Genomic DNA, 11,017 nt, shown 5'->3' on the forward strand with positions numbered 1-11,017 from the left:
AGTGTTTCACCAACACCTAAATTGGAGCAGTCTGACGGATGAAGCCATTAGTGCCCTGCATTCGACTCGGTACTCCTGACGATGGTGGGCTGTACCTGGCAGCATTTTGCCTCCAGAGTGAACTTTATTATCCCCCCAATGTGCTGAGAAGTTCATTGAGTCTGCATGAACAACAGAACGAAGAGAACAAATGGTCAGTGCAACGTGGCGGGCGCTGAAACGGACAATGTTATTACCGGAGTAGGTCGATTGTATCTATCGTAAGACTAGAAGTATGATGTCGAGTGGGAGGTATAGTTGTTGAATAGAGGGACCAAATTTGGACGAGCGAACGCACGACTTGAGATAGAGTTTGGGATATCAATGCATCCGTAAGTATGACTTCCATTGGAAGGGATGCGGATAAGTAAGAGTAAAAGCATAGATATCTACAAGCGTTGCCCAAAAATACTGAACCATGCGCTGCATCCCTGTCGATGTAGTCTGATAAGTACTTTGATTTCAACAATTCGCCTGGGGCTGGCCGTGATGATAAATTTTCTTTTCGCGAGGACCACCAACGCTTGGGCTCGACGTCTGCTTGAAGAGATCGCGCGCACGCCAAGGTCCTTGGAAAGACGTGGTTTCCGCAGCTGAGATGAGGATGATCTTTCTCGTAGGCATTGGTAACAAACAAAACCTGAGCTTTCACGCGACAGCATTCCAACGTCGCTTCTAGAGATAAGCTTTCATAGAGGGGCTGCTCAATCTCGACTAGGAGCACAGGCACAGGGTAATAACGTGTGGAGAAGCGTCTCACGTAGCGTGCATTAATCGTGTTGCGCCACAGAGTTACGTGACCGAAGCGACGTAGGCCCGTGAGAACTCAGTAACTTTTTGGGCATGACATCGATCCGTTAAGAAGCTGTAGTCCAATTCTTCGTACTCGCCCACAAGACTCGCATTCTACAAGGGTAACTCACAAGCAACCACTGATACACGCACACACCCGGGCCAAATTAATATTGATTCCGAAAGGACCCCGGCTTACTCCCAGGGGATCTCGGGGAAGGGCCGAAATTGACAATTGCCGTAGAGGCTTCCGAACGGAGTAGCATCAAGCCTCGATCGGGAAGAGGCCGGAGAACTTGTGCTGCATTGTATTTGGCTGGGTTGGTTGGTTGGTTGGGTTGATCGAGGCTTTGGGACTTAAATTCTTCACAAATACAGTAGTGAGTGAGATATTGATAATCCCTTCCTCGGGCGAAGCTGATGACGGCAAGGATAACCTTTTTACCAGCATCGAGTTTAACGACGGAACGATCCTTGACTTGTCTTCGCGATTGGCATAACCCCGAGGGACGAGCTGGCGAGGGCATCTGGCATGGCCCGCTAGCCCAAGGAAGGAATCTCACTCAAGGACGACCTCATGACAAGTGGATAACTTCTCCGTCGGCTTTCCTAGTAAAATCCGTGACTAGCCTCAGTATAGTTGAGATGGCGGACATACTCTCCTTCAATATCACACAGACTCTCGGTTCTTTCAAGCCTCGCAAAATGAACGACCCCGATTTCCCCACTAAGCCCAAGGTGAACGTAGCCTCCTTCGGAGACTTTGTCGATAAACGGTTCAAAGAGCGCATCGCCGCGGAAGAGGCCGCTGCTGCACATGCAACCAGACTCAAAGCGGCGGCCAAGACGCAGTCTCAGTGTAACGGAAGTTTGAAGGCCAACAGAGAAGTGGGAATCAGGACGAATAGGGGGCAATTAAAGGGCATTCGAGGAACGACCCATCGAATGCTTGACGTATAAGGATCCTTTCGCTCCGCTTCTGTCCACAAAAAGTAACGGAAAACATATTCAGGCTAAATAGTGGCACTTGACTCATTCTCTCCGTCGATCTTCAGCACGGATGGGAATTGGAGGCATGATGATTAGCGACGTGAATGGTTACGCCAAGCTCGTCGGCATCATCAAGAAGGTTCGTCACAATGGCCTTAGCATGTGATTATTGAAAAAGAAGTCATCCCAGAAACTATTGGGGGTGTCCCCTTTGGATTCCTACCAAAGACGGATGATGATGAATCTATCTTGTCACCACCGTGGCCTCGTGATGACGTGGTGTTAGAAGTTGCAGCCCAACGCCACTGGTGGTCAAGGGAGTCACCCGGGCCGGACATTCACGCTTTGGGAAGGGGAGGGGCGCTTTGAGGCACAAACGGCGGCAAACTCTTTGACTCTTTGTCTTCACGCTTTTGTTTTCCACTTGTTGTTTACCACTCATGTTTCACCTCAGTGGCATAGAGTCATTACAAGATGTATATAAGGACCGGACTTGCGCTAGCAGCTGATACCTCACTAATTGAGGTATCGCGCTGCGCAGTTATTACAGGTTACAGCCCAGTTTTACTCCACCGCTTTAAAAGTCGTCCGGCACTGTTGAACTATTGCTCAGAAAGGAGCTGTCTTGTTCTGAATCGCCGTTACCTACTCGTTCTGGATCAGACCCGAAGGATGTACCATGACTCTGAAAGACTTGACCATCGATAAGGCTGTCCTTGCTATTGCTAAGCTGAAGGGATGCGACGATTGGAATAGGTGGTCTATCGACCTCCGATTTGCTATGGGACACACCTGGGGCTACCTAGATGGAAGCCTGATTGAACCATCTGATAAGATGATGTTGGAAATGGGGCTCAGTGGTGAAACTTGGTTGGGATGGCTGTCGGCTCTACAGATCTATATTTGGTGTAAATAGGAGTAAATACATGCTATGCGCTTGCTCTCCAACACACCCTCTCAAGCAAATAAGGCATGTAATAACAGAGTAAATAAAAAAAGGGAGAAATAAAGAGAGAAAAATCAATAGACCACAAAGGGTTCACCCTCTGAATCCGACTCAGGGCCTTGGTTGCGGTCTTGGTCCCCCCTGTTGGAAGAACGACCTCGAAACCCATATTTACATATATTTGTATCGTATACCTTCCTAATTAAGAGTCCACTATATTCTTGTCCAGCCGCCCTAAACTTGGTTCTCTCTACAGGTTATGAGCCCAGGCGGCTCGCCTGGACAAGCTTAGGTATCAAGGAAGTCCGCCCGACTCTCGCGGCAGTTGGTCAAAGTGCAGTTGACCACCTTCATAAGTCCTCAGCGAGGCAGGGGCAATCCCCCGTATCTTAAGTCCCATGTGGCATTTGTTAAGTCCTGTACACCAGGCATCCTTTTAAGTCCTTTAAGGCATTGTTTTTGGGCACTGAAGTCCAGCCTGGCGCCCACCATTAAGGCCAGTGTGTGGCATTCTTCAAGTTTGTGTTGGGCACGCAAGTCCAGTCCGGCGCCCATTTTTAAGGTCGGACTTGGCACCCCTTTATCACCCCCTTGCTCTAAGTCCTTAGACAGGCATGCAATATTCCTTATTTCCCCTTCTGCTCCTTGCCACGAAATTTGCTTCTCACGGCCACCGGAAATTTCCCTTCAGAGGGTGAAATTTTCTTCAAACTGCTTGCTTCCCACTCTTAATTTTTCACTTCCCACATGCCCGCTTCTACCCCCTTTGACAAACTCAATGACGACAATTACGCGGCCTGGGCAATGTGTTAGAACGTGCGGATTCGGACGACTCCGGAATGGAATCGGAGACTTAGCATGGAAGGACCTCGGCCTCAGCGACTCAAGTGGAGCGCTGTGCCATTGCTGGTTGTCCTGGGGGTCCCTAATTTCGGATCTAGCAGAGGGAAAGTCTCTTGGGGGGGAATTCCAGTCGATTTCGGACTGAGGTTACAAGTTACTAGGTACATTGTATATAAGGAGGGGTCCGGAATCAAAAGGAACAAGGGTAGGACAAAAGGAGACAAAGGGAGATGGAAAGGGGAACAACACCGAGGGTCAAGTGTTTGACTCAATGGTGTTTCTCAAAGGAGGAATGAAGGGCCAAGGCCCAAGAAGGAAGGAAGGAGGATGGGAGTCGGGAATGGCTAGCTGACTGAATAGAAAAGAAGCAGCAGCCCAAATAGGAATGAGGGAGAATAGCGGAATTGAAATGGACAATGCAATAGTTGCAAGGTCCGGAGTAAGTCCGGAAAGTCCGAACTCGGAGGTTAAACTCCGGAATATTGGCAAACGTAATTAAATGGAATGAGCTAACCAATACAATGGGTATAAGCGGAGGTGGGGTCAAAGTCCGAGGTCGGAGCTAAGACCGGAGGTTCCGGAGACGAGACGTGAACGGGATACCGGAGTGGAGGTCCGGAGTCGGGAGCATAGGTTTTGCGTACTCGTCTGGAAGGTGTCGAGGTTGGGGTCGGACCCGGAATGTTCCGGAGTCGGACCGAAGGTGGTGTCTGAGCCGGAGGTGGGATAACCTCTTGGGAGTCGGCAAGGAGAAGGTGACGGAAGGGAAGTAGGGCTCTGGAAGTCGGAGTTCGGAGTTCCAGGAGCCCGGAGCGGAGGTCGGGATTGTATGGATATGACACAATGTATATGAAGGCCTATCTGGTAAAGAAGGACCTTTGGAGCGTTGTATCTGGTGATTCACCCCGACCAGTTGGAAGCGTGCACCACAAGACCGTCATTGCTTGGCAAAAGAAACATGACCTCACAGCCGCAGAAATCTTACTAAATGTGTCAGTCAAGTACATCACACATTGTGATAGTTCTGACGCTTGTGGCACCTGGAAGAAACTCCAAACATTATTCCGTGCCGAAGGCCACAGTTCCGTTGCTGGACTTCGCCGTCAATTCAATTCAATGGGCTATGACCCTAAGCTCTCAATGCGGGATTGGGTCACGAAGGTTGAAGACATGGTTCGTCGTCTTGCCGATAGCAATTCCCCCATGATCCCCATCGACATTGTAAACACCCTCATCCGTGATCTCCCTGAATCCTACACTCCCCTTATTGTCCTTGTCGACACCCTCCTCGATAGCCCGGATTATTCAGCAAATCTGGCAACTATTCAAGAAGTCATCAGACGATTGTTAAATGAAGAAGCCCGTCAGTGCGAAGCCGCATCTATAGATGGGCCAGCTGTGTGTCAGGGGACGACTCCCGGGTCCCCATGACCCTCCCCTATGGTCCACAGTCCCAGGTGTAACCAGCCCTGTCCAGGGCACAACCTACTGTGGGTCAGAGATGGTATATAAAAGAGAGGCAAGTATATACAACTTGCCTACTGTGGGTCAGAGATGAGAAGGAAGTTAACTTCTCATCTTCCCACAGTGGCCACAATACATCGAAAACTTCCGGAGATATCCGGAAGTCACATGAGACCCGAGACCCGAGGTCCGGGCCATCCGGCCGCACTGAGCATCCGGCACAGGGCGCGCGCGGGGAGTGCAACAGCCGGGTGCAGTCACGGGTGCGGGTGCGAGTGCGGGTGTGGATGCGGTATGGGCTAGGTCAGGGTGTATGCCCTGACACTGTGGTGAACATTACCCGGACTCATAAAACACCGGGTACCTGTTACAACTGTGGTGCTTCGGACCACATGCGGAGTAACTGTGACATCAGCACTCGAGAAGCACGTCGCCGTCAAAAAAATAATACAACCAAGTCTGGATCAGTGGAGAAGGGACATGCGAAGCTAGCAGATGTGGATGGATCTTATCCTGAATCACACGCTCTTTATTAATTGCATTCTTTATACTTCTTTCTCCTTAGTTTCTTCGTTCGAGAGGGTGTGTTGGAAGAACGACCTCGAAACCCATATTTACATATATTTGTATCGTATACCTTCCTAATTAAGAGTCCACTATATTCTCGTCCAGCCGCCCTAAACTTGGTTCTCTCTACACCCCCCAGTTTGCATTCACGTCTAAGATGCACTTCCTGAGGGCTAAGATCACAGTCCAACTTGTTGTGTCCTGGTTCCCCACAATTGAAACACACATTTGTTGACCAGCATCCTTTTGCAATATTTGCAGATATGGGGCCACTGTAGAAATTTGTGTCGAGGCCACTTGTAGGAACCATAGCGTGTGCGGAAGGAAGTCTTCCATTCGTCGCCTGCTGCAATGCGAACCAGGTGGTAAGCATGCCGGAGGTTGAGTCTGGTATAGACTGTGGCATGGCTAGGGGTGTCAAGGAGGTCTGAAATGTGGGGAAGTGGGTAGCGATCCTTTTTGGTGATCTTGTTCAGCCCTCGGAAGTCAACGCAAAGATGGAGGGACCTGTCCTTCTTGCAGATGAAGAGGACCAGTGCCACGTGAGTGGAAGTAGTGGGATGAATGAACCTGGAGGCTAGGTGTTCATCTAAGAACGCCAGAGAGCCTCAAGTTCCGAAGTAGAGAGAGAGTACATAGTACCCAAGGGTGGTGAAGTGCCTTCCTCAAGGTCGATCTTCAGGTCATGCTCACGGTGCAGTGCCAGCGTCAAGGCTTTGCTCTTACTGAACACATCTGCGAACTCATGGTGTCAGGGGATGTGTGTGCTCGCGCAAGATGCTCCGATAACCTAGTTGTGATTAAAGCCGGGGGAAAGGGATGTCCCCATCTTAGGGTCAGCTATATACATGTAGAGTCCGGCAATAAGGAAACCAAACGGATTGCTGATAGAATCACGTGATCATAGAATGTTCCAGAACAATGCCGGAGATGATCCGGGTCACCGGGGCTTAGGTAAGCGGAGTAGACGGGAATTACTGGCATACTTCCCATGCGCATACGCGCAGCCGGCATAGGGTCCAGGGTCATTGCCGATCCCTGACACTTCGGAACGGCTGAGAGGTCAACAGAGTCGGTGTGGGAAGAGGCAGCCCTCAAGTGGCTGTCCTCAGAAGGGATGGTTAGGCTGAAGGATACCGATCCTTCAAGTCGACAAGCCTTCATGAATGCGGAACGGCTGATGAACTCGATAGATGGTAATGGAGGAATGGGAGCCTGGGGCTGGGGTGCTGGCGGAACATCAGATGGTTGGATGTCGGACGATGGCAGTGGTACCGGAGACGATGGGGGAGAGCTCGGAGTAACTGTCTTGGTAGGTTCGGAAGTTCGGAACGTAATACTGCTTGAGACCCAGTCAATCAACGCATTGTAGCGGTGTTAGGTACGGGTCAGCAAACGGGGACGACTGGCGGGGACAAGGCTCCAGGGTTGGGCTTCGGCCTCAGCGACTCCAAGAGAGCGCTGTGCCCACCTACTGTCTCAGTGCCCACATTTCGAAGTGGCTTGGGCTGCCTTGTTAGGGGGGACAAACCATGTCGATATTCAGACTAAAGTTATAATAATGTAATATACATATATATATAGTAAGAAACTGAATGGGTCAGGTGACAAAATGAAACAAAAGGAAACAGAATAAGGGCCGGCATCTGGGTCAGAATGCATGGTCATGACAAGCGGGTAAGCCAGTTGTGTCCTAGGACTAGGGAACATGATCCATCCAGCAATGTGACAAAGAAAGTTGTGGGGGTGATGTTTCCAGAAGCGAAGTGGAGGGGAATATCAATGGCATGGGTTATGATTGAGTTGGTGCTACCATCGAAAAGGTGTGGTTGTAGGGGTTTTATCTGATATGTCTTCAAGGCCAACTTCTTTACAAATGTGTCGTCGATGAAGCAGTCCGAAGACCCAGAGTCTATGAGTGTGGGTACGTTCTCATAGGTGCGGAAGAGTTTATTTTGTGTCCTATCATCAGACGGAGGAGAAGAAGAGACAGGAGAAGAGAAAGAAGAGAAACAGAAAGAGGTGGATTGATCTACGGAAGTAGTTGGAGGGGGCGGAGGAGAGAGTGGTACATCAGCAACACTATCTACAATGGGTAGAACATTAACTGAAGGGTCAACATTGAGAGGGGAAAATAGACCATTTGAAAGAGAAAAAGAAACGGGAATATGGAGGGAGGATAAGTCAGAGATGGAAGATGTGTTTAAACGCACTTCTTTGAGTGCACGGAGGGAAGAATCGCAACCCCCGGTCCTGTCAGAGACCTGGTCGAGACGAAGGAGTGTCTCCGTGGCGGAGGGCTTCGGCCTCAGCGACTTGTGCCAGGAGCGCTGTGCCAAGTAACACGTCCATGCCCTAACTTACTAAACTGGCAACCAGAACTGAAGGGGGTAAACTCTAGTCGATTTTATTACTGGAGTGTAACCTATATACAAGTTGAGTATATATAGTTACAGCGAGGGCAGGTCCGCAAATGGTGGAGCAGAGCTAACGGGGTTAGACATTAGCCGATTGAATATTACCGATGAGTCGGGTTACGGGGTTAATGGAAAGGCAGGCGATAACCCAGAAACGGAAAGGAGGGATAGGCCCGAAGGTGGGCTTTGCAGGGCAAGCAAGTGTATTGTCCAGCGGAGGTGGGAGTGCGCTAGTGGATGTCGGAGCTGTCCGGAAGCCTTCGGGGCTCTGTACTTAGGGAGGCATAGGTAATAAATTGAAAGGAGGGGGTGGTGACCATCGAGGGGTACCGAGGGGATTGCGGAATATGGGAGCTCTGAGGTTAGTGAAGAAGGAGCGGAAGTAGACTGGAGGGATCGGAGGGATCGGAAGTCGATGGCCGGGGATGGATATGACAGGTCCATGCGGAGTCCACAGGGGTGCTGTCAGGATCCGGACCCCAGCTGCGAGTGGCCGGAGGGCGAGGCCGGGTGTGGAAGCTGGGGTACTCTCCCCAGGTGCTAACTCCTCGAAGTCGCTGAGGGGACTGGCCTCAGCCTTCACAGGGAATGAGCTGAGAAGAAGGGTAAGCTTCTCAGCCCCCTGTGAGGCCGACACAAAAGGACCCTAGGAACTATACAGTTCCCGCTTGCTGCCGACTTTCCATAACGGGTGTGACCCATGGGAAAGTTCTGGGCGAGCTGCTCGCCCAGAATGTTCCCACGGTTGTGGCTGTACATTTCTGGGTGAGTCGCTCGCCCAGAACGTTCCCACGGGTTCGCACGCGCGCGTCATTATGTGAAACAGTGGGGGGAAGGATAAGGGGAATGGGGAAATGTGGAGAGAGGGTGGTTAGGGAAATGGTGAGGGTGTCTGAGGGTGAGTGGGGTCAAGGGCTGTGCCCTGACAGGTGCGGACTAATTTTTTGTCTCTGCAGAAGCGGATCCTTGCTCCTCAGTCTGGGCCGAACGGGCCTTAGACGCGTGAGAAGAAGACTTGGGACAGTCCTTGACCATATGGCCAGACTGACCACAGAACATACAAAGTTTCTTGTCGAGACGACGCTTACGCTCTTGTGGCGTGAGCTTGCTGTTGTCTCCGAGTTTTGACAAAAGGTCCGGTTTAGCGGAGCTGGCCTTGGACTTCTTATTGTCCTTCGGAGGCTTGCTACCGGAAGCGGAGTTGAAAGAGGAGGAGGAAGGAATGGGGTCGGAATGAGAAGCGGCGGTGGACTTGTTGAAAACGTTAGAGGAGGAGGGTTTCGCGTGACGTGTCACTTCAGATTTATGCTCCCAATAGCGTGCATCGAAAGTTTGTGACAAGGTGCAAAGTTCCGAAAGTGTAGAAGGTTTACCTACTCTGGCAATATCATCCTTGATATGTTCCGGCAATCCGTTATAGAAAAAACGATGAAGCACGGCTTCTCCATAACCATGAAGTTGAGAGGCGTGTCGGTTGAACTCAACGACGTACTTATTGATGTGGTGCCCATCCTTCATGTCCAGGGTCATTAGTTGAACTTCGGCGTTGCCCACAGGATCGTGAGGACCGAAGTTGGTTTGAAGTTCGTTGACGAACTCTTGATATTATTCATCCATTGTGGATGAAGCGTAGAATTTTGATCGAATAATAGATCCAGCTCGAACCAATTGAGGGCCATTCCCTTGAGGTAGGATTGCGTGAAGATGACCTTGGTGCGGTCGCTAGCAAATGCGAGGGGACGGTCCTGGAAATTCAGTTCGCATTGGACCAGAAATACTCGGAGTTTGTCAGAGTCCGCGCATCAGTTCGCGCGTAAGAATCTCCCTGGGAAACTAGTCGTTGTAAAAGCTGGGGGGCCAACCCAGCTGGCGATAAGGCCTTATATACATGAGTTCCGCAACTCATAAGAGCGCGGCTACACTGGGAACACATGGTAGCCGATAGAGAAGCGACATGAAATAGGAGAATAGATCATGCGGATAAGGGGGCGATAACGGGTGAGGGATGACGCGATAGCGGAAATAGCGCATTGAATACAGCCTGCGTTCTAACTACAGCAAATCACACGCAGATATCGACTTACGGGTACTCAACCTATCCGGATAGAGGTCCGGGCCGGCCGGATAACCGTCCGTGCCCTGACAGAGTTCTTGGGGATCTTTTCTGTTGAACTGTTTGGGCTCACGGACCTTGGTCCGGAGAGCAGAGGATGGTGGAGGTGGTGGACGTCCGGTGTGACGAGCCAAACTGGCGATGGCTTGGGCTAGTTGTGCAATAGCCATGTTGGGGATGGTGTCAGGGCACGGACGGTTATCCGGCCGGCCCGGACCTCTATCCGGATAGGTTGAGTACCCGTAAGCCGATATCTGCGTGTGATTTGCCGTAGTTAGAACGCAGGCTGTATTCAATGCGCTATTTCCGCTATCGCGTCATCCCTCACCCGTTATCGCCCCCTTATCCGCATGATCTATTCTCCTATTTCATGTCGCTTCTCTATCGGCTACCATGTGTTCCCAGTGTAGCCGCGCTCTTATGAGTTGCGGAACTCATGTATATAAGGCCTTATCGCCAGCTGGGTTGGCCCCCCAGCTTTTACAACGACTAGTTTCCCGGGGAGATTCTTACGCGCGAACTGACGCGCGGACTCTGACAGATGGGTTCAGCATTGTCGGTGGTTGGGACAGTGGGATGGGAGGATCAGCAGGAGGAGGGTCAACGAAATTGGGGACCTCGGAACCGAGTCCAAAGAAGTGAACAGGGTCTATGGGTTGTTCTGTGGTGTCTCCGAAATCGGAATCTGCAACTGGTGATCGATTTCTAATGGGATGCATGATCAGAGTCGATGGGAGAGGAGTTTCTAGATTAGAAAAGCTGCGAAACTCAACTGGGTTTCTCGCCAATCGACTAGGACCAGGCTGTGAGGGTTCTGGGGACAGTGAGGCAGAGTTGGGAACTAAT

At 50.8% G+C, this 11,017-nt stretch overlaps 1 protein-coding gene across 1 annotated transcript; it reads left to right on the forward strand.

Annotated features, from left to right (window-relative positions):
- Window positions 1–1,251: 1,251 nt before the first annotated feature.
- Window positions 1,252–1,987, forward strand: EI90DRAFT_3018223 (uncharacterized protein; the record flags this gene model as incomplete). The annotated part of the gene is made up of 2 exons (XM_039057210.1): window positions 1,252–1,690; window positions 1,887–1,987. The coding sequence occupies 2 exons, from the start codon at window positions 1,252–1,254 to the stop codon at window positions 1,985–1,987; spliced, it is 540 nt and encodes a 179-aa protein (XP_038913313.1).
- Window positions 1,988–11,017: the final 9,030 nt, after the last annotated feature.

Source organism: Cantharellus anzutake (genome assembly GCF_015039405.1).
Source record: "Cantharellus anzutake strain C23 chromosome Unknown EI90scaffold_42, whole genome shotgun sequence".
NCBI classification, from domain to species: domain Eukaryota; kingdom Fungi; phylum Basidiomycota; class Agaricomycetes; order Cantharellales; family Hydnaceae; genus Cantharellus; species Cantharellus anzutake.